Below are 24273 nucleotides of genomic sequence, written 5' to 3'. Positions count from 1 at the left end.
GGCATACAACAATGTAGGATTTATTAGTCAATTGGAACACAGCGCTGGAAGTCCTTAGATTAGCAAAGAGAAATAAAGGTTAAAGCACAGTCCATTCAGGTCAGCCTAGAACATTTCACCAGCCGAACCTAAATTTACTTATGGACAGTTTATTGCCCTTGCTCTTGTGCTAACATTGTCCTTTAGCTTAAATAGCTCTTCTCCCTCCCTGGTGTTTACTTCCCTCATGTGTTTATAGAGTGCAATCAGATCCCTTCCCAGCCTTCATTTTGCTAGGCTAAGAAAGCCAAGCTCTTTGTCTCTTCTCATCAGAGAGCCTCTCCATTCCCCTGATCATCCTTGCAGCCTTACTCTGCACCTCTTGCAGTTTTAATTAATCTTTCTTGAACATGGGTGACCAGAATTGTATACAGTATTACGGATTCCTTGTATAATGGTATTAATACTTCCCTATCTCTGCTGGAAATACATCACCTTATACATCCGAGGATCGCCTTTATCCTTTTCATGGCCTTGGTACATTTGTGGCTTATAGTCATCCTGTGATCAATACACCCAGGCCTTTCTCCTCCTCTGTCATTTCCAACTATGAGCTCCCAGTTTATAGCAGAAATTCTTGTTTGTAGCCCCTAAGTACATGACCTTGCACGCTGTACTATTACATGTCATCCCATTTCTATTCCTCTAATCCTCTAGGTTATTCAGTTCTTACTGGATAATATTTTTCTTCTCTGTGTTGATGCCTCCAAATTTTGCGTTGTCAGTGAATTTCATTAGTACATTGCTACTTTTTGTCCCCAGATCACTAATTAAAATATTAAATAAGAACTGTCCCAAGACTGATAGTTGGGAGGCTCCACTAATAACCTTCTTCCAGGCACAACCCATTGTCCTTTCCCTTTTAGCCAGTTTATATTCTCGAATTCATCTAATAATTTCCAATGCGGAACTTGAAATCCAGGTAGATTTGATTGATTGTATTTTCCTGGTCTAGACTATCATTTATCTTACCTAAGAAAGCGGTTAGTGGTGTGATCTGCCTTTTATAAACCCATGTTGCATTTTGTCCTATTTTCCATTTACCTCCATGTCTTTAAAGGAAAGATTAATTAAAGTTTTTTCCAAAGTCTTGCATGCTATTGAGATCAGACTAACAGGTCTGTAGTTGCTTGGAGCCTTTTTTCCCTTAAACTGCTTTTGATAGTCTCCAGTCTATATGGTACTACTATCCATTTACTAGATTTATTAAAAATCCTTGCTGCCGAATTTGTAATGTGTGCCGGTTGGTCCAGTATTCTGGGATGGAGATTATCCAGTCCCTCCACTTTGAATTTAAAGATTGGATGGCTCTTTTTAAAAGATAAGCTCCAGCTCAACTACCAGATGTGGGTTTAATGCAGGAATCATTGGTCTGTTTTCAGGTCTGTGTTGTGCAGGAGCTCAGACTGGGTGATCATAATGGTCCCTTCTAGCCTTAACATCTGTGAAACTTTTATTCCACCACAATGTTGATTTTGCCTTGGAATTGTACTGTGTTTTTCTCCAAAACAATAAAGCATCACTTCATGTGTTCTGGAAGTAGTTGTGGGCCAGTCAGATAAATATATTGAAGCAGCTTTTACACAGTGCATTCAGATGGTGGAGGTGATTCCTATATTAGTGTTGCCTAACACTCTGCATTTTATTTATTTAAATAAAGTGTGTCCTGTGGAAGTGGGGTGTTATATAGAGTCCCGTCCCTTTCCACAAATTGCTCGACCTTTTTTTCTAGCAGGGGCCAGTTAGGAAAGGCTCAGTTTAAAGGCTTCAGGATCTGACATCCATAATCCTGTTCTTCTGGATAGGGGAGTTTAGGGTCCTACCTCTGATTTTTCTGGATGTCCATAAGATGCGGGGGGTTCCCTCTTGATCGTTGTGCTTGCATGACACAGGAAATGTGTCCTTGGTGCTACTGCCAGCACACTAGCTGAATTATGGTCTTTACTGCAGCTTCCCCTGTTGACCATTCTTTGTTCAAGTGTCCAGGATGATTAGAAAATGCTATATCTAGTGTTTCCTCTGGTTCTCCTGAATCAAGGAGGATGTCCATATGTTTCCTTGGTGTTTTTCCCCCACCAGCCTAGGTATGCCATTGTAATGTCCAGTGTCTGGGTCCCGGCAGATTTAGTTTGATGACTTGGACCTCGAGGTCCATCTCCCAGAGTAATTGGTAGACGTTCTCTTCTCTGTCTATAGCTTGTACTGGAAGTCTTCTAATCAGTGCACTCTCAGGATAGCTTTAATGCCACGTCAGCATCTAACAGAACTTGTCTTTGGGTCATATTGGGTGGCTTGACTAATAAGACTTAGTCTCAGCACTCTATTGCATGTTCCTGTCTTGAGCATCCTGAAGATGGAGCAGTGTTTTGATCCAAGTGCTGCTTCCACCTGGATTCTTTTTCTTAAGAATTAAGAAGTTAAGGTTGTCTTGTCAAACTCCAGTTGTTTCTCTTAGAAGGATAAGTGACATTTTTATTTTATCCTCAAGGTTTTTTCAACCCAGAGTACTTTTCGAAACTACTACCAGGTTTCTTGAACTAGTATAGTTGCTCTGTATCATCTCTGTGAGGAGACAACTTTTCTTTCTTACGGCTTAACTTTCATGCATTTCCAAGGAAACAGATGCAGTCACCTGGATGTCAGCAGAACAATCCAATTCCATTTGATTAGGACACAGTCCATCTGGAATTCAGATACCTAATTCATATCCTTGCTGGCAAAATCAAAGATCTAAAAAATTCAAAATCTACCATCTCCTGATGACTCAGTTTAACTATTTTAAAAGAATTTAGGGAAAAAATCTGAACATCTACAAGTCTCAGAGCAAGGTCAACTCATTTGATTCCATCACCTGGGTAGAAGAAATGGAATCTCTTATGAGAAGAATTGCAGATCTCTGGCAATCAAAGTGTATGTTGATCAGACGCAAGGAGATACAACACCTTCTTCCAATGCTGTCTTTGGTCAGAGTCATTCAATCTGCCATTCTCCCTACATGTGTCTCCTCATCTCATCCTGGTCTCTTCCATACCCCACACTTGGAGTAACAATATGTTCACTTGTCAACATGAGTCCAGACTAGTAGATTCCTTCTACGTGTGAGAACAGAGCATATGGACTTACCGCAAGTTTGTCTCCTCTTAACAGAGGGAATCACTACAGTGGCATTTTCCTATTCAGGTACATAGTTTATCTATTTATAGCTTTTTAAGTTTTGCAAGTTCTGGAAGCATCTCAGCTTGGACTGTAATACAGTTCCACAGCTTATATATGGGAGCAGTTTTGGCACCAAAATTGAGACTATCTGCTGATTCTGTGGTCTTGTGGATGTGGTTAACGCAACAATGCTGACTCTAGAGGAATCCTTTGTTAGAAGAAGATATGTTTTCAGTTTGTTGGTATTGTCTCTGTCTATCCAAGGTTGTTGAGGGTATTGTACATTGTGTGGAAATTGGTCTGATTTCCGTAGAACTATAGCAGCAGCTGATCTAGTGAATGATTATTGTCCCTCAATGACAGCAAGACTCTCACTTTCAGTAAATTGTTTGTTCCACTCAGATTCACTTGTCTATTGAACAAAGTAATTTGGGGAATCTTTGTTGATTTTTATGTATTTCTGCTCCTGAAATTGTTTAATACGTGGACTGTCACTTTCCAGTCAAAACTTGAGATCTATGGCGAGTTATTTTTTCTCATTAGGCTGGAGATATCGGATACCTAGATGAACAGATTATGGCTCTGCACACAGAGATTGTGGAACTGCAGAGGAGTCCATATGCAAGGCGCCAGGGAGATGTCATGGAGAGTCTGTAAGGAAAAGGGCTATTCTCTCATACTTGTTGAAATCATTTTACATTGTAACAGGTTTTATATTTTTTTGTTCTTTTTTGGTTTTATTCTCCATTTTGAAGAGGTTAAAGTAAGTGTGTGGGGGGTGGGAGGGGGAAGAGTGGGTGTGTTTACATTTCAGTACTCTAGAATTATATACCCAGGCTATTTGAAAACTGCATGCTTGAGAGAGCTAAGGTTTTTCTTGCTTTGTTTTTAGCCCAAAGAGGGAGGTAAACTTCATTGAGCCATTATTGTATGAAAATGACAATATTTTCTCAAACATCAAGTGTTTCAGATGTGGTTTTGGAGCAATAATAACATTTGTTTAAAAAAAAAAAAACAACCTTGAACTTGAAAATCGTTAGTATATTCCATTTAAATCCTACTTTAAAAGAACATAAGGGTTGCAAAGTGAAGCACTCAAGTTAGGAAGTGCCAAAGTAAAGTTTGCACATGCAGTCTTAACTTTGTCCCTTTGTGCATACGTATAACCATATAGCCTGTAGTTACTGGATCTGTTATTTCCAAAGAAACTCTGTTCTATACAGTGCTCAGTGAATGTGTACTAACTGAGGTAGGTGTCTTCCCGATCTCTGCTTTATTCACTGTACATCCCTGAATGATTCCCTACACACTGTCCATCCTGGGCATTCTGGGGCCATATCTGCTCTGAGTTACGCTGCTGTCAATTCAGAGTAAGTGCACACATTTCAGTATATTTACTTTGGAGTGAAAGCAGCCAACAGGGGCAGGAGGAGGGGTGCTGGTTACTCTCTGATAATGGTAGTGAATCCAGCTGGCTTGGTGTGCAGTCTCCAGCAGTGCCACAGGTCTGATCAAGACTGCAGACTACTGTCTGATGTGTTGATGAGTAATTTGTATCGTGAAATTGCTGGTTCGGGATTGGGGTTTAGAGTGGGTGGAGGAAGCCTACTTGAAATGGATAAGGGAAAAAATGTGCTGCTGAGTGTGTAACCAATTATCACGTAAACCACAGACAGGCCGAGAGCAGGAAGAAATGTCCCTTCCCTTCCTGAGTAAGTGAATGTTTAGAGCCAGGAAATGAGAAGAAAGGATGATCTTGTGGCTAAGGCACTGGACAGAGGCACAGGAGATCTCGTTTTTTCCCCAGCTGTGTCAGGTTCCCTGTATGACTTTGGGCAAGTCACTGTTGCGGGGGGTGAAGAACAGGCTGGGTGCCTGGCCTCTTGGCAATTGGGGGCTGGCAGGGGTGAGAAGCAGACTGGGGTATGACGGGGTGGGGATTTTCTCTCCATCCTTGTCTCAGATTTTCTCTCCTCTGTGTACTGATTTTTCAAGCACCAGTGCATACCAACAAGCACCGGGCTGGGATTAGGGCACAAGAGAAACTGCTGGATCTTCACACTTGTTTGCACAGCATCTAAAACTTAATTGAGGGAGTTGAATGCTAATAAGCTCTCCTCCCCCTACATTACAGGTGGTCTGCTGTCTAGTTTGTGGGTGCCAAGAAGAAGGCCATCTCTTAGCTATTTCCAGTACTTATTTAACTCATGACGAACTGGCAATGGCTGTGTAAGCCCTTGTGATCTTGAGACATCAGCTGTTGTAATTCCCTCTTGTGGGGCTATCAGCAAGACTGATGCACCGCTTGCAGCTCGTTCAGATTAAACCGCACGACAGCTTGCGAGTTTGAGCTGTTGAGCATATTCAGTCTGCATTGTGTTCTTTACATTAGTTGCCTATTAAGTGGCAGATTCAGTCAGTTATCCTTACTGGTTTATAAAGCTCTGAATGGGACTGGCTCTGGTTATATTTAAGACTCCCTTCTTGAGTCTCTATCTAATGGAATTTTACTCTCCCACACCACCTGGTGCTTAGGGGTTCTACCATCATGCCTGAAGCAGGCCTGCGGTCGAGCCTTGGCTGTGGCCGTCCCTGCAGTGTGGAACTCCCTCCTTCCTGAAATCTGGCTACTTCATCTCCCCACTCAAAAAACGCCAAAAACTTGGTTTTTTCGGAGGTGTTTTTAAATTACTCCTGCTGTTGCTGCTGTTCTGTTTTTTTTTCTTACTGTTTTTGTTTACCCACCCTGATGGTAATTTTGTTGAGGTTGGGGTATTTTCTGATAGTTAACAAGAAAATGCTGTTGTGGCTGTTCAGCAACCCCAGCATTTTTGTGGAGGAGGGTGCTCTATACATATATTATTACTGGGACAAAACACAGGACATTTGACTGGAATATGTGATTCCCTTGAAACTCCTCTGGGGGTGAGTAAAGGTGGGTGGGTGGGCTGGCCAGGGAATGGGAGATTCCAGGTTTATGAATGGTCTGCGTGATGGGAGAAACTAATCTGCTGTGAAAGATTATGCTGAACTTTTTGAAATAAGAAAGGGAGGATTTGCAATGGCATTGGAAGCTTCCACATGTAGCTGCTTTTGAGTTATTTAAGGTAGGCAGAGTATCAAAACTTACTTTAAAGGGAGAAAGAAATGTACCTTTTTGGTGATCTCTTCCTCGTACTCTTCCCAAATGTCCACAATGGAACTGAGAGCAATCAAGGAAACATGAGTGCAAATGGGGAATTTGTCAGGCAGTTATACAGAAGAAAAGCAAACAAAGTTACTAAAATCAAACTTTCAATGTTTAAATGTTATATGGGAACAAAATCCTGGTAGATTTTATGGAAATAATAAATATGTTCAAAGTAATTGAAGAAAGCATAGAATTAATGCCATTTAGACTGAATATCAGCAAGGTAAATACAGAATTGTGAAGAAAAGGGGACATCTTTTTAGGAAATGTGGACTTCTATCATGGAATGAATTGACATGGATTCCTAATGTTGGAGGGGCAGGATATTTATTAGTAAGATTTAAAAATTGGCTCTATCTTAATAAAGACCTGAATATGAAATGATCAGTTCCTCTGTGTGTGTGAATACATGTATGAAGTGATTTCTTCTTTTTGCAGTGAACAAAAAGCCATAGAACTATACAAGCAATTAAAACCAAGACCTCCAGGTACGGAACAGGCTTATTCTATGACCTACATAAAACTCAAACCTTGCAAGTAATCTTTGCTTTCAACAGTAAAGATCAGACTTTTTACATTACCATTTGCAGCAGGACAGAGGGAATGCTGGGCAAGGAGGGGTGGAGATACACTTAGAGTGATGGGGTGGGGAAGACCGCAAAGTCTTGGTGGGAGCTGAGGGGAGTGGTTTGATGGTGTGCCTGTCCAAAGACATAGGTGGTAAGTGGAGGAAATGTCGGCAACGTTTGTGAGTTGTGTAAATAACATCATATATCAATTCCACTACCAAAAAATTACATGGCCCATAAAATGTAACTTGTTTAGTGATCCTTTTCATTACACGTTCTTTTATATAGTGTCAGAACTGCCACACCCCTTAACTTTGGCCTGGACCTGACCAGGTGGGTCTGGGGTAGAGGAGGTAGGTGTCATGATGTATATATCAGTCCGGTGTTACATAGCATCAGCTATAAGGTAAAAGGTGATAGGGTTCTGGTCTTGTTGTCTAAGGCTTAATTGCTCCAGGGCTGTGCATGCTGTTAACCCTTCTTAGTCAGTTACTAAGGTTTTTAGAAAATCATGCAGATCACCAACCCAGCCTTGTTGCTTAGATCTTATTTTAGTGTGGGATGGTACCATCGAACCTTCTATGCTACTTACAGCGCTTTCAGTTTGTCAGGTCACTGTCACTGGCCAAACCCAAGCAGACACCCAGATGAGAGGGGAGAGAGGAAGAACAGATGCTCTAATGTGATCGTAGTGCCTTGATGGGCCACACTGAGAATGTCTACCCTATTACTTACGGTCTGCCCTGAGTGAAACAATCTGCCAAACTGGTGGTTTATTCTAAAATTAGATTCACCAAGCCAGTAACAAAATAGCTTCTGAAGTATTGCCACCCTTACTTTTGTGCTGCTGCTGTGACAGTACCTCTTCAGAGTTAGGCAGCTGGACGGCAGCTGCTGCTCTCCAGCCATTCAGCTGGGAAGGCAGCGCAGAAGTAAAGGTGACAATACCGTTTTTCATGGCTGTGAATTTGATAGGTCCCTAACCATATTTAAAATTCTACCACTCCCAAAAGATCAGATACATTGCCCACCAGGTCAACTAATATTTTAGATCTTACCCAAATGCATGCTTACAACCAATCCTTATTAACTAAGTCTAAGATTTATTAATATATATAAAATATGTATAATATATATAAAAAGAAATATGTATTTCTAAGAGATCAATATACATACAAATGTGTGTAAAGTTCTTAGGTCAGCTTCGTAGCTGAGATGGTAAGGCTGCTGATTTGTAAAAGTCTTTCTGGAATCCATATAAAAAGGTTACAGTCCAATAGGCAGTCCAGTTATAGAGTCTGTTCACGTTCTTCCATGAGAAATTCAGGGTAAACCCGGAAACCTCAGTCTTATGGCTTAGACCTTCCCTGTTAAAGTTTAAGCAGACCTGAGATGAAAAGGATCAGGCCCAAAGCTTCCTTTATAGTTGAAGTAGGTAGGGCACTGACAGGTAACTCTACCATGTGGGCTTTGATGAAAGTGAGCTGACAGTTTGTGATCTCTATTCAGTGGGTCCTTTCACAGACAATACTTCTAGCAACAGCCATTCAAACTCTCAAGACAGTTCACAGGTAGTTACTATTTGGAATTACAAGCTTTGAGAAGAGATGAGGACAATAGTATTATTACACCACCAGTCCCATCTAAATGATAATATCCCCCTTTGATCTCTGAGTCAATAGAATATAGTAATGAAGCATTATAAGATAGGAACAGGATTTAGCAACTACAAGCTAATCAGATCACATTGTTAGGTTTCTTCTGGGATGCAGGCAAACAGATACATTTAGCACTTACTCTTTGATTCTCTAACCATACAGGCAAAAAGGATATTCTAGTCTACTTAACATGGCTTTGATAACTATCTACGAGGAATGGCCCTGAGCGTTAAAGACACAGAGAGGAAGAACACTTTTTTTCTGAACTGGTGATGGGGGTGGTAGTTACTGTGAGCCTCAAGCTGGAGTCACACCTCTTCCACTAGGTAGGGGAGTCCTGGCCCTGGTTAGAAGGTTGGGCTGGAGCTGGTGGATGGTGTTTCTCCCTCTTCCTGTGCCAAGAGGACAATGTCAGGGGAGCAGGCAAAAGCCACACCTTGGTCTGGTTAGGTAACCCTGAGAAACATCATGGCCTGAGGTTGACAGGGCTCAAGGCTTTATAGAACCAGGAGTTGATGCAGAAAGCAAAAGTCAGACATGGAACAAACAAAACGACCAAAACGCAGTTGTGCCACACCCTGTCCCTCCAGTTACCCTAAATGTTATGCTTCAGTTCATGGAAACTGATCAGCCGTCCTCCCAGAGCTTCCCAGTGGCCTTTTTAACCCATGCGTATGGAATTGTTAAGCAAGATCACTATGACGGACACTGCTGTCCTAAAACCTCACCAAGAGTTCAGCCTTTGTAACCATTTCCTATATGGCGGAGGTGGTCCTACTGCAGTAGTACCTAGAGTTCCCCGTCAGGAATGAGGGCCCCATTGTGCTGGTCACTGGACATATAGAAAAAACAAAGGCAGCTTTTGCTCCCTGAGAAGCTCACACTCCTAGTAGAAGGAGGTGGAACAGATGGATAAACAGTCAAGTCCTTCTTAGCATTGCTCTGGTTAAATGATTTTTTGGCTTTTTCTCAAAGGTCTGGAAAAATAGCTCATAGGCCTTAAATCCATTAATCTATCTGTGGTAGCCAGTCCTGTGTCTGATTTCACTCCCATGACCTAGTCAAGTGTAGCTGATCAAGCTAGCATGCAAAAAATAAGTCTATCCGTGGCACCACAAGTGATGGGAGGGGCCAGGCACCTGTGTATATACCTATGTGCTTAGACAGGCACATACTCAGATGGCTAGCTGCCCCACCACCGCTTACAGGTATACTTCTATTTTTAGCTCTCTAGCTAAATGAGAACTAGCACGGTTATGCCTCTTTGAGTTGGAAGTTACACCTCTAGCTCAAAAATTAGATGGACTTTTAGGGAGTGCTTTGGTGGAGGCCTGGAGTGAGAGTGCTGTGGAGATTGTAGCACCCTTGTCTCTGAATGTCCCAACTTGTGCACATTTACATACTCACATGTGACATTCTCTTCATTTATTAGTTTGTTACAGTTATTATTTTGGGGGTTTTCAAACGTTTATCAGGTGTTTCCTGCTTACTTAATAATTGTATCCTGGGCTAAACAAACTCTGAAAACTGAAGTCCAAGTCAAGTTAGTCCCAGGTTTCCATTTTTACTGCGTTGATGAGTCTCAAGTTAGTGCTACACTGAAATCATAGAATCATAGACTTTAAGGTCAGAAGGGACCATTATGATCATCTAGTCTGACCTCCTGCACAACACAAGCCACAGAATCTCACCCACCCACTCCTGTAACAAACCTCTAACCTATGTCCTCCAGTAAGTGACCCATGCCCCACACTGCAGAGGAAGGTGAAAAGCCCCCAGGGCCTCTGCCTCTCTGCCCTGGAGGAAAATTCCTTCCCGACCCCAAATATGGCGATCAGCTAAACCCTGAGCATGTGGGCAAGACTCACCAGCCAGACACCCAGGAAAGAATTCTCTGTAGTAACTCAGATCCCACCCCATCTAACATCCCATCACAGGCCATTGGGCATATCTACCGCCAATAGTTGAAGATCAATTGCCAAAATTAGGCTATCCCATCCCCTCCATAAACTTATCAAGCTTAGTCTTAAAGCCAGATATGTCTTTTGCCCCCACTGCTTTCCTTTGAAGGCTGTTCCAGAACTTCACTCCTCTGATGGTTAGAAACCTTCATTTAATTTCAAGTCTAAACTTCCTGTTGGCCAGTTTATATCCATTTGTTCTTGTGTTTGCATTGGTACTGACCTTAAATAATTCCTCTCCCTCCCTGGTATTTATCCCTCTGATATATTTATAGAGAGCAATCATATCTCCCCTCAGCCTTCTTTTGGTTAGGCTAAACAAGCCAAGCTCTTTGAGTCTCCTTTCATAAGATGGGTTTTCCTTTCCTCGGATCATCCTAGTAGCCCTTCTCTGTACCTGTTTCAGTTTGAATTCATCTTTCTTAAACGTGGGTGACCAGAACTGCACACAATATTCCAGATGAGGTTTCACCAGTGCCTTGTATAACGGTACCAACACCTCCTTATCTCTACTGGAAATACCTCGCCTGATGCATCCCAAGACCGCATTAGCCTTTTTCACGGCCGTATCACATTGGCGGCTCATAGTCATCCTATGATCAACCAATACTCTGAGGTCCTCCTCTGTTACTTCCAAGTGATGCGTCCCCAATTTATAACAAAAATTCTTGTTATTAATCCCTAAATATATGACCTTTCACCTTCAAAATTTTTTCCAAGACCTTGCATACTACAGATGTCAAACTAACAGGCCTGTAGTTACCCGGATCACTTTTTTTCCTTTCTTAAAAATAGGAACTATGTTAGCAGTTCTCCAGTCATACCATACAACCCCCGAGTTTACAGATTCATTAAATATTTTTGCTAATGGGCTTGCCAGTTCCTTTAATATTCTTGGATGAAGATTATCTGGGCTCCCCGATTTAGTCTCATTAAGATGTTCAAATTTGCCTTCTGCTTTGGATGTGGTAATATCTACCTCCATATCCTCATTCCCATTTGTCATCCTACCGTTATCCCTAAGGTCCTCATTAGCCTCATTAAAGACTGAGGCAAAATATTTGTTTAAAAAGGTCTCTATCCATATCCAGATCGGATCCCGGCGGTCTATAGCACACCCCAAGCACTATCCCAGGGGAGGCTCTAGTAGCTTTCTTCCCCAATGTGATTTTTGCCCAAACTCAGAAATGCTCCTTTTACCTTTTGATTCATGCACTCTTGTGACTTTTCTTCTATGCCCAATGTCCTTGCAATTCCTCATCCTCATGCCCACAATAAACATGGTCGCTTTCTGGCATTTTCCCTTCCTTGCCATTGCATCTAACATTCTTAATCTTTCCCTCTGCTCCTCCTTCCCCACTTTTTAAATTATACTGGCTGGCGTGATGGTGGGGAGGGTGGCAGAAATTGAGACGGCCCTGAATATTGTGGCGAGGGTATTCTAAGGGCAGTCAGAGGAGGGATTTTTGCATAGCTATGTGATGGGTAAATAGCTGTAGTCATTATGGAAAGTAGTGCTTGGGCAGAGTGCCTGGAATTGTATAGCGAGTGTGGAGAGGTGGGTGATTAGTGTCAGCTCCCCTGTGCTCTGACTGGTTCAGATGATTGATGTGTAGTATAACTGCGTGCACCGGAGAAGACTTTTTGATTTAGTAGACTTAACCCCCTTCTTTTTTAATCGGGTCATAAATGATCTGGAAAAAAGGATAAACAGTGAGGTGGCAAAATGTGCAGATATAAAACTACTTAAGATCATTGAATCCCAAGCAGACTGTGAAGAGCTATAAAAGGATCTCTCAGAACTGGGTGGCTGGGCAACAAAATAGCAGATGAAATTTAGTGTTTATAAATGCAAAGTAATGCCCGTTGGAAAACATAATCCCAACTATACGTATACAATGATGGTGTCTAAATTAGCTGTTGCCACTCAACAAAGACATCTTGGAGTCATTGTGGATAGTTCTCTGAAAACATCCACTCAATGTGCAGCAGCAGTCAAAAAAGCAAACTATGTTGGGAATCGTTAAGAAAGGGATAGATCGTAAGACAGAAAATATCATATTGCCTCTATATAAATCCACAGTACGCCCACATCTTGAATACTGTGTGAAGATGTGGTCACCCCATCTCAAAAAAGATATATTGGAATTGGAAAAGGTTCACAAAAGGACAACAAAAAAGATTAGGGGTATGGAACGGCTTCCATATGAGGAGAGATTAATAAGGCTGGGACTTCTCAGTTTGGAAAAGAGACTACTAAGGAGGGATACGATTGAAGTCTATAAAATCATGACTGGTGTGGAGAAAGTAAATAAGGAAGGGTTATTTACTCCTTCTCATAACACAAGAACTAAGGGTCACCAAATGAAATTAATAGGCAGCAGGTTTCAAACAAAGAAAAGGAAGTATTTTTTCACACAACGCACAGTCAAGCTGTGGAAGTCCTTGCCAGAGGATGTTGTGAAGGCCAAGACTATAACGGGGTTCAAAAAAGAACTAGATAAGTTCATGGAGGATAGGTCCATCAATGGCTATTAGACAGGAAGGGCAGGGATAGTGTCCCTAGCCTCAGAAGCTGGGAATGGGTGACAGGGGGTGAATCACTTGATGATTACCTGTTAATTCCCTCTGGTGCACCTGGTATTGGCCACTGTTGGAAGACAGGATACTGGGCTATATGGATCTTTGGTCTGACCCCGTATGGCCACTCTTATATTCTTATGTAGGTCTCTATTTCTTTGGCAGAGCTTGTTGGGTAAAATCCTTCTTTGACCTGTGGGTTTGTGTCTGAACTGTTTGCTGAGAAGCACTCTGCTAACCAGACGATTGGTATCCCTTCCAGATCACGCCTACAGTGACAGCACTGACATGGTGAAGATTATCGTGCAGACAGTGCAGAGCCAGGATCGAGTTCTCAAGGAGCTCTTTGGACACCTTAGGTACCAGAAGAGCTTTCCTTTCTGGAGGAAAACAGAGACAAGATGCAACTTCCATCATTCTGAGCTGGAGACCTTTTAACATACCTATTCTGTTGGGGAGCAGAGAGAGCCCTTGCATTCATATTCCAAGAGCAAAATCTTCATTCAAAGACCGTTCAGATTGCTGAAGGGCACATTCCCATCACTGTCCCTAAACCTTCAAAGCTAGTAAAGGGGAAGATCTGTCTCAGAACTTGCTATACATCCCCCTCAAATTATCTGTTGTCAGTGGGGCACTGCAGCTCCCCACCAAGAATTGCTTTCCCCTTCAAGGACATGCAGACACTCTATACTCCTCACATTCATTTGACTCATACTGTAACACAACCCCTTAACGCTTTCCCTAAAAGCATTTCACATCTCCTCTGGGAACCTTCTCTCAAGAAACAGTACATATGTGACTGTTGCTGAGGTGGAGGGGTCCATGGCAAGAGGTTTCTTTGTGAAGAAAGACTAAAATACAGCAAATTCTAAGTCCTGAAGCCTTCTTGCATTGAACTTTTTGTGCTGGGTACCTTGATCATTAGACCCGAAGACTTCCAGGAGCCACCATGGTCCTAAAGAATCTTTCAGTTGTGCATCTGTGCCTGCAGCTATCAGTGTAAATGCTGAGGGACAAGTACATGTTTATCCAGTTTTTCCTTAAATAGCAAGATGTAAAATCAGTGTAGCCACATTGATTCTTCCAAAGCCTGTGCCCCACTGAATGGCAAAGTGATTGTGATTTCTCCTTTGTTACAGCAAGCTGTTAGGCTGTAAGCAGAAGATTATTGATTTGCTTCCAAAGATTGAAGTGGCTCTGAATAACATCAAGGAGGCTGACAGCTCTGTGATGCAGATGCAGGGAAAAAGGCAGAGGGAGATCTGGCATTTGCTGAAAATAGCTTGTGTAAGTGACTTTAGGATTGAAGTCTCTAAACGCTAACAATAACCTCTTTAGCCAGGCAGTGTGTGACCTGTCAGATTTCTGATGGTTGGTAAAGTGTTGTGGAAGGTTTGAAGCACTACGTGCTGAGTATACAGGAATTGTTCTGTGGCTTATGCATGCTGTTTATTATTTGTTACAATGACACTCAGAGGCCCCAGCCAGAATCAGGGCCACGTTTTGCTGGGTGCTGCACAGACACACAGCAAGAGACAGACAGTTGCTACCCTAAAGAACTTAGTCTAAATAGCCAAAACAAGGAAGAAGCCTGCTGTGAAGTAGCACATCTGCTTCCTACATTGCTGCTGTTGCTGGGGAAGCAAAGACAGACTGTGTGGCTGGAGCACCAGTCATATCAGTTTGAGTCTCTGCTCCCCAAGGCTACCCCCTCGGGTCCTGCGGAAGTGCAAGCCTTGCATCTCTCGGCCACTTGCCTGTCCAGTTCTGAAACCATATACAACCCTCCCAAGCGAGGAGGGTTACTATAGTGCATGGCCTTGGGAGGGCGAGTGCCATAGGTGACTTCAGCTTAAAATGTACAGTATGTGCAATGTGGGTGAGTTACTGTGGATGTGAGAACCTTTAACACTGGCAATTCATCGCCCTCTGGGGCTTGAATTCGTTGCCTTGATGTTTCATTGCCATAGCTTTTGCATTAATGAACATTTATCTTGAATGATGCTCATAATGCACTGTTCGCAGGTCTCTTGGCTTGTATACACAGTATAAACCCAAATGAAGCAGGACTAAAATCTGTGTCCAGTGAATATGTGCAATGAAAATAATTCTGCTTCTATCCTAGACTCAGAGTTCTGCTCGATCTCTTGTGAGTTCCAGCATCGAAAGTGCAGCCACCCCTCCAACTGCTACATGGTTGCCTCCGAACTCCTCTGGCAACATACCCCATCCCCTCTCTTCTATGGCAGCTCCTAGAGATGGGTAAGAACCAAGGAGGGGAGGTTATTGCTAAGACCAATCTGCCTCTTTTCTGAAGAGTATATCTATTTTATATGCAAAAGGTCTGAAAGCTTGCCCTCCCTCACTGAGTTGTGTAGACAGGCTCCAACTGTGATACATTAGCACGTTGGACTTCTTGAAAAGCACACAGCTTGTGTGCTGCCTGGTACGTTTTGGTAGAGTAACTGTGACTTTAGACATACCATTGTGATGGCCATGGTGTAAGAACCAGAATAGAATAAGGCTGGCCTATGAAACACTGTGAACCACAATCCATCCTCTCTTCTTGTCCAAGTCCTTTTGTTGGCAGAGGCTGCCTGGCCTTTCATTAATTCTGATTAAAGCTGGCCGCATTTGGCATCCATTGCAGCTGCAATAGCCTGAATCTTCTTCAGTTCAAGTGGACTCTGATTGTTCAGTTTCTCTTGACTGATCTGGAGCTGGGGTCACTGAGGTTGCCTGGGCTCAGGGCAGCAATTAACCTGTGATCTTGAGCTCCCGTTCAGTTGATTGTTGGTGAGTACGTGGAAGGACAGAGTCCTAATACATCTCGTATGTTACAACCATACTGAATATCAGAATCAGAAACGAGGCTGAAGTCTTGTTCTTTTATGAAACTTGCTGGCCCCGATTGCTGCTCTTGTGATGCTATGAGGGTCCACCTAAACTAGCAAGGGGTTCTGGCACCGCCTGCTTCTGTGCTGTGCAGCTTTGGCTCAGAGCCCACATACCAGCAGCTTGTTCACTGCACAATGATCTCACCTTGGTTTCCACCCACCTGGTTACTCCTTGCAGGGTGACACCAACAGCTCTTTCAATTCTGAGTCTCCTCAAAACAGTGTCCAGTTGCTCTCTCGGATACCCAGAAGTTGTATGTGCTGCCTCCAAAGAGACAGAACACACACCAGCCTGTTAGTTTAGCTGAGGACTTCACCCTTTAGTTTAGTAGACAGCACTGAGATGGTTTTGTAGTAAAACAAGAGCAAGTTTTATAACAAAGAGCACATATTTAAGTGATAAGTAAGAATAGAAGACACAGATGTGGTTACAAGTAAAACAAAACAAAACATGCTTTCTAGTGACTAAAACTTAACTTCAGCAAGTTCCCAGAGACTTCAATTCACTTAGCTAAAGGATCCACCTTTTTCAGATTACTAGGGCTCTATCCTCTTTTGTCTGCCCAGTGATGGATGCCAAAATGGCTTTATGCTTCCGCTTGTATTTCCCAAAATCTGTTGTCTATTTCAAGAGCTACGAAGGCTTCCTGGAGTGTGGGCTCGACCGCTTAGCTATCACGATGTTCCCCTTCGCTCATTTAGCTTGATGGCTTTGTTAACTTTATATGCAGATGTACTTTTCCTCTGAGATGTTACTTAGCTCAATTTACCCTGGAGATGCAGGAAAGCCAGTGAGATGACATTCCTTTGTCTAGGACAGGCTGGATTTATGCACTCCTTGCAAAACACCTTTTTCCAGCACACATGTATCATTCTTTATACACCACCTGTTACATACATCACGTGATAATATTAAAGACCAGAATCTTACTGGTTTGCATACCTTACATGATGCCTTGTATTTACAGATTACGACAACACTGTGTTGAGGCAATGAATGTCAGGCCTGATGTGAGTTATGGTATGGTATGCCCTCTGCCAGTTCGCATTGAGGGACTTCCTGGGTTACACTTAACTGCTGTAAAAGTTCTTGTCTTAGCTCAGAGCAGTGTGCTTCTTTGCAGGCACCCTACAATGCCGAGATCATATCTTTAAAAATGGGTAGCTGCTGTGTCCTATTTGTTGAGTCTGTGGTTGAATCTGGTGTATCTGCTGTCTCACCAAAACTAGCTTTTTCTTTACTTTAACTAATTTATGTTCAGTGAATCTAGTCAAGTTGTACACTGGCAGAGGAAAAGTAATGTGCGCCTCAGAGTTACTCTTAGGCCACTGGAAGTTGGATCAGGAATCTCTTAAATTGGGTTTATCTGTGTGAAAAAGATTCATGTGATGTCATTCACTCTAGAAGCAGGACAGGTTCTTTTCTGAGTTTGGGAGTTGGCTACTCACTGAGTGGTGCAAACCTTGTCTGCTTGCCCCATTTGGAGTAAGAGAAGAATATATTGGCACCAGGTATCACCACCTCCATTTTGTCTTTAGAGTGAAGATGCTTGCTAGCAGACATACAAGTTGCCCAGCACTGACATCTGCTCTATCTGAAGCACTATGAAAGAAAATAAATTAAGGGGCAGTTCATAGAGTTAAAGGCCAGAAGGGACCACTAGATCACCTAGTCTGATCTCCTGTATGTCACAGGCCACCAGTACCCGCACGCTAAACCCAACAACCAAAATTAGACCAAAGTATTACAGTCCACAGGAGACTAGACTAATTAGATGCCACAGGGAGGGAAATAGGAAGGCTCAAGGTGCACCAGTGCCTAAGGCATGGTAGGGAAATGGTGAGAGATAATCCTGGCAAGTGAGCCACACTCCATGCTGCAGAGGAAGGCAAAAAATCTCCAAAGTTATTGCCAGTCTGACCTGAGGGGAAATTCCTTTCTGACCCCACATTTGGCAAAGTGTTCATTCAGTTTTTGGGCTATACATATATCTTTAATCTCCTTCCCATCTATGCTACGTAGCAGCCTGACCTCATCTTTCCTTATTCTCTTTTTATTTCTAGAACTAAAAAAAGTCATATGTAGTGGTGTTGTAGCCATGCTGGTCCTGGGATATTAGAGACACAAAGTGGGTGAGGTAATATCTTTTATTGGACCAACTTCTGTTGGTGTGAGAGACAAGCTTTTGAGCTTACCTGAAGAAGAGCTCTTTGTATGTCTCTCTCACCAATAGAAGTTGGTCCAATGAAAGATATTATCTCACCTACCTTCTCTCAAAAAAAAATTCTTATTTATTTTAATCTCCTTGACAAGAGCTAATTCACATAGACTTTTAGCAGTTCATTTTATTCTTACATTTCCTAACCTCCAAGATGTCACTTTCATTCCCAAAAGGTTCTCTGCTTACTATTAATAACTTTTTTGAGGTGGTTATTCATCCAGCTGGGTCTGGAATCTTTCCCCACAAGATTTTTTTCCCTTGCTTGGAATGCAAATTTCAGACAGTTTTTTGAATAGTTGATCTGAAGAAATTGCAAGCCGCCTCCAACTCTAAGTCTTTGAGCTTTTTAGCCCAGTTGATTTCTTTAATTAATTCCCTTAATTTTCCAAAATTTTCCCTTTTGAAATGAAAAACCATAATTGATGACTGGTTTTGATTATCTTTCCATTTAGTTGAAACTGAATCACTCAATCCAAGGTTATTTCCTACGACCAGCTCTTTTATGATGTCCTCACTACTTATCAAAACCAAGTATAAAATTGCATCACCTCTTGTTAATTCAGTGACAAGTTGAAAATGAAAACTGTCATCTATCGCATCCAAGAATACCTGGGCCATATCAGCATTAGCAACATTTATTTTTCAATCTCCATCCAGCAAGTTAGTCTCCATTATGACACAATTCCCCAAAGTATTTATCTCTCTAATAATATTAGAGATCTGTATCCATATCTGAGTCCAGCCCTGGAGGTCTGTGGCATACCCCAACCATATCCTAATAGAACCTCTTTTATAATCCTTCCCCAAAATGATTTTGACCCAAACAGATTCAGTTTTATATATACTATCACATTGTATTTAACAGTTTACTGCATCATTGATATAGAACTCTATCCCTCCACCTTTACCTTTATTGCTATCTTTCCTAAACAGCACATACCCTTCAATGCCTGTATTCCAGTCATGAGCACTATTCCACCATGATCTCTTATCCCTATAATATCTGGTTTGGCCTCCTGCACCAGTAGTTCCAGTTCCACTGTTTTATTGTCCTGACGACTTGCATTCATGTTCAGGCATTTCAGTTGTTTCCCTCAAACCTCACCCAGCTTTCTAGCTGAATTAGGTATACTCCTTTTGCTAACTGTAACACCTGCCTGACTACTATTCCAATCAGTGTGTACTATTTTTCTCCTTGTTGTACATATTCTTCCCTTGTGGTGTTCCATTCTTCCTCGAGTCCTTGTCTATATGTGCTCCACATGCACTGGAGATCAGAAGGCTTTAGTCAACAGTGTCCGTTGGCTGCAGCTGCTTCCTGCATAGCCTCAAGCTCCTCCCCTGTGAGGTTATAAAAGGGGATGGAGTGACCAACTGACCCCTCAATTCCTTTCACCACTTTTGGCTGTGAGATGATGCCAACTGACAGTGCCATCTCATCCACTCACACATTAGTTTATCTATAAATAGTTTAGTTAGTGGTAGTTAGGGTGTATTGTAGTAGTTGATGGGTTTTAATTTAATAGTATTTTTTTTTATTTGGTTTGTTTTTTTCCAAGTAGGGAGACCTCCTTGTGTCTGTTTTAAATGTTTGTCATATGAGGCTGTTATGCATCTTAATAATGCTCACTCCAAGGCTATGTCTACACTACGAATTATGATTGATTCAAGTTACATGGGTGTACAGCTGCCGAAATTAGTATATCACTCATGCGCATTCAAACTTGTCTGCTTGCGTCAGAACTGTGTGTAGTCACCAGCAGTGCTTGTGTCGATGCAAAGTGCTGTGCGCCACAGGTAGGTATCCCACTGTCTGGCACAATGCCTTTTGGGAAATTTTTGCAATGTGTTGTCGGATAGAAACAACTTGCCCAGAGATCTCTGGGAGCTGGGGGCCATGGTCCCAGCATGCAACTTTCTCCATTCAGTAATGCCATCCATAGTCCATAATTTTCATACCATTTTTTAAAAATCCCACAAACCTGTGCAGCACTTCTTGATGTTTCCCAATTATGTCTACTGCCTGGGTGAGTGAGATGTTAGGAAACGTTTAAGGATTGCAAGTCCTTATCCGAAGAGCTGCTAGATCCAGAGAAAACTGTCTGAAAACTTTATCGGTTAGAGAAATCAGCGAGGCCTGTAACATTACCCAGGGTACAATCTGGACAGTTGAACAGCTTTGTACCCATAACTCTCTAGCCTGGGGTGCCTTTTACACTGTGTTGCTATCAGAACAGCCAATTCTTGCCTGTTCACGCAGCCTTCAGCATGCAGATTCACTCCCAGCTAAATAATGAGCACTCTGACCAATCACTCATGAATTACATACAGGGCAACACCCGCAAGCTCTCTAGTCCCAGCCTTGTTCCCACAGAGATGCGCATCTTGTACTGCTCAGTACCTTTCTGAACAGTATTAGATCATAGGAAGTTTTAACAGCTCTATTGGGGCCTCCATTTGACTCTCTTGCATCCTGTCCACTGCCACCTCTGTCTCAGAAAACTGCATTCATGATAGCCATTACCTGTCAGGAGGGTGGGTGAGTTGCAGGCCCTGATGGTGGGGCCTCCTTACGTGCAGTTCTCCAAGGACAAGGTAATGTTCCAACCACACCCAAACTTCTTATCCAAGGCAGACTCTGTTTCATTTGCACAGGCTGTGTATTTGCCTGTATTTTTCCCTAAGCTGCATCGTTCCCTGGAGGAGTAACACCTCCATACGTTAGACTGTGGTTCTTCGACATGTGATGCAGATATTTATTCTAGGGGGCATGTGTGCACCCCACATGCCGGAGACTTTTGCCTAGCAGTACTCTTACACTGGTAGCGCTCATGTCTTTGTACAAGACGTTACCACCTAGAGATGGTCCGCACAGAAATTTTGTCCCTTCATGCAATCCGGATACGATATGAACAGGCGAGGCAAGCATGAAACTGCTCAGTCCTGATCAAATAAAAGGCTAGACAGATGTGTATTCCACAATGGACCCTCTGTCCCCTCTGCATCAGAGTCTTCCTCTGGACGTTTGGTGCAAAGGAACTGAGCGTTGTTGCTTGTGAATCACCTACCTGGTGGAATATATTCATCTGCATCTACTCGAAGAAGAAACAGTTACTTATAGTAACTGTGGCTCTTTGAGATGTGATGCAGACGTGTATTGCACAACTCACCCTCTATTCCTCTGCATCAGTGTCTTCCCCTGGGCGTTCAGTGCCAAAGAACTGAGAGGGGTTGCGGTGGTGCTGCCTCATATAGTCAGGAGAGGGGCTACAGACATGAGTGCCACCCCTCTAAGAGTACTGATAGGCAAAAGTCTCTGGCCTGCAGGGTGAATGTGTCTACCTGGAATACACATCTGCATCACATCTTGAAGAACCACAATTACAGTAAGTAACCATTTCTACATCATGCAGTATTAATGACCAGAGGGTCACCAGTTTTTACAAGATGCTTTTTGGATAAATATTATGACAGCAGTATTAAGATGCAGTGAGTTTGGCAGGCCTGGTAACCATTGTATTTACAGAACAGTGAGTCTTTTGCCATTTGCCATCAAGGGGCTCTTAAGGTCATACTTGGTTACTCAGAATTTTAGAAATTGGCTGCTTCAGATTAGATCCCAGGTAATTCATGATATTTCTATTCATCTTTGAGGTCTCCAGTATTATGGCACCTCTTTGGAACTCTGCTCTGTCCTGAGTGAAGTGCAGGATATTATTGTGCAGTGAATCATTCCTAACTTAATCTTTGCCCTGTGGATGGTGGCTGGAAGCCCTCTGTCAATCCCTCGGCATCAGCAGAGTGGCATGCCAAATACAGTTGCAGAGTAACTTTTTGAATTGCAGATAAACTGCTGTAAACTTATCTCCTCCTCTCCCTGTCCTCCTTCTGGAGGACTGGGTCAGTCACAGTTTAAATCTGCCCCCTTATGCCTTTTTTATAGGGATGTTTTTGCCCGTGTGATAGAAGAGAATCTGAACTATCTGGACCGCTTTAGCACTATCATTCAAGAGGCAAAACAGGAGCAGAACAGCAGCATGATGGTAAGTCTGTTTCTATGATTCAAAGGCTTGATTTTCAAAGCTGTCATTGGCTTGGAAGCTTTTGCTTACTGGGCATATCTTAAAATATATCTCTGGTCCTTTGTGACAAGTGAGGCTACTGCTGTCAAGTGTATATGTGCAGTGTCCTGGTGAGTTGCTCACAAAGGATAGCAGGTGCACTGACAAAAGCATCAGCTAAGGAATCCTATTCCTGGCTCTGGAAATAGGCAAGCTATTCAAGCAGGGATGTGGCAAGCAGGGGACGGTGGTGGGAGCATTATCGCTCAAGATCTTGTTATAGAGTAGAAACAACTGCCTGCAGTAAACCTTTTCTCCTGTTCCTGAGCCATGTCCACCCTTTGACTTGACAAGAGCAGAAGGGGCAGTAGGAATGGGCTTAAGGTTCAGAATGAGTAGGGAATAGGAGGAACAAGTGGTGTGACTGGACAAGTATGATGTCAATCTGGGACCTAGTGTCTGAGCAGAAGGATATTTCACCTTTCTCTAAATAATGAGAAACTGGAATTCATAAGTCATTGGGCTAGGCAGAAACTATGGGCCAGCTAGTTCTTCTCCTCCTATCCTTCCCCTTGAGCAGGCAAGGATCTCACCTGTTTCAGCCCATCTCTAATGGATGAAATGAAGCTGTTCCCATGAGCACTCAGTATGGTGTCCAGACTAATGATGATGATCTGTGTCAGATGCCACACTCTCTCCTGGCAGCTTGTTCTGTTGAAAGCTCCTTATGCAGTTACATTTATCTAAATATCCCTGCTGTGACCTTGGGATTAAGATTTCACTTCTCCTCCAACTGTGACATTAAGCTACTCCCTAGCTGGAATGTTAGATGTTCCCTTCAGTACACGTTTCCCTGAGAATGATTTCCTATGAAGCCATGCTAAAACCTACATATACAACATGCTTCCACTCCTCACCAGCCACTTGAGAACATGTTAAGGGGATCACTGCTCTGACCCCTATAACCTTTGTGGCAGTTGTGTAAGAGACCAGTAAAGAATTTTCCCAACACGGGAACAGCATATGGCCAGCATAATCTGTCCTTTGTGGACCCCACAAACCCTAGAGTAGGATGGGGTAGGGAGGTAGAGTAGCCAAAGTGAGCACTGGATTCTTGAACAGCCATAGGCAGCCCTGGGGAGGTTACTGTAAGTTAGAGCAGCTCCCAGGGCAGAGCCCAGTTGCCCAGAATCTGGAGGATGAAATGTTATCTAAAGCCTCCTTGGCCTCCTCTTCTGGGCTGCACCTTTCAGGGGCACAGCACAGAATCTAGCCTTTAGGGTTTAATGTTTGGTTTTGATGACCCTTTGTTGCTTACTACTTCTCACCTTATTTTCTGCTAATTTACAAACCAACTGCTTATGAGTAGCTCTGACACTTTATCAAGTATTGCTGCTGAGACCACCACCAAGGTCCAGTTAGTGCCAGCTAATGTGGTGGGTTTGTGATAGTAGGGACTGAGCTGACACCATTAACTCATGTCCTGTGGTTACCCAATAGCCTTCAGACAGTAAGGACTTCTGGTCCCTGCTGATCTGTGTCAGATGAAACCAGTAGCTTAGAGGTCAAAGGTTAACTGTCTGCCAGTATACTGAGTTTCAGTAGCTCACAGTCCCTGGCCACACAAATTCTTCATTTCTGGTTTCTCATCAGTTCCTCCCCAATGCTGAGAATAGATTCAGGTGACTTCTTTTCAGGCTCTTGATCCGGAAAGTAGTTGCTGTTTGTGAAATGTCAGAAGTCTTTGAAATACCTCAGTTAACTGTGTTTGTTACCAGCGGGTCTTGGATAGTTAAAACACTACCCACTTTCAGTCTCTCCTTATAATTCCAAGACTGCCATCAGTGAGTGGTTTTGGACAATGTGGGCTCCCAGGCAGGTGGTCGTTGATTTGAAAATTGATAAGCTGACTGAACTCTAGTTGCTCTTTTGCTTCTTTT

At 42.7% G+C, this 24273-nt stretch overlaps 1 protein-coding gene across 2 annotated transcripts in view; it reads left to right on the top strand.

Annotated features, from left to right (window-relative positions):
- Positions 1–24273, top strand: part of CHUK (component of inhibitor of nuclear factor kappa B kinase complex) — an 87873-nt gene that overhangs the window by 55493 nt on the left and 8107 nt on the right. For both annotated transcript variants that reach the window (XR_005226303.2, XM_037905624.2), the window contains exons 15-20: positions 3739–3848; positions 6824–6873; positions 13416–13512; positions 14293–14440; positions 15279–15415; positions 22216–22315. Coding sequence is in view for 1 of the 2 variants with exons in the window: in XM_037905624.2 (XP_037761552.1) it covers positions 3739–3848; positions 6824–6873; positions 13416–13512; positions 14293–14440; positions 15279–15415; positions 22216–22315 (642 nt within the window). In the remaining variant the exon portion in view is untranslated. The remainder of the gene's footprint in view (positions 1–3738; positions 3849–6823; positions 6874–13415; positions 13513–14292; positions 14441–15278; positions 15416–22215; positions 22316–24273) is intronic.

Source organism: Chelonia mydas, chromosome 7 (genome assembly GCF_015237465.2).
Source record: "Chelonia mydas isolate rCheMyd1 chromosome 7, rCheMyd1.pri.v2, whole genome shotgun sequence".
NCBI lineage: Eukaryota > Metazoa > Chordata > Testudines > Cheloniidae > Chelonia > Chelonia mydas.
Note: the sequence above shows the minus strand (reverse complement) of the source record. Positions and strands in the feature narration are given on the sequence as shown.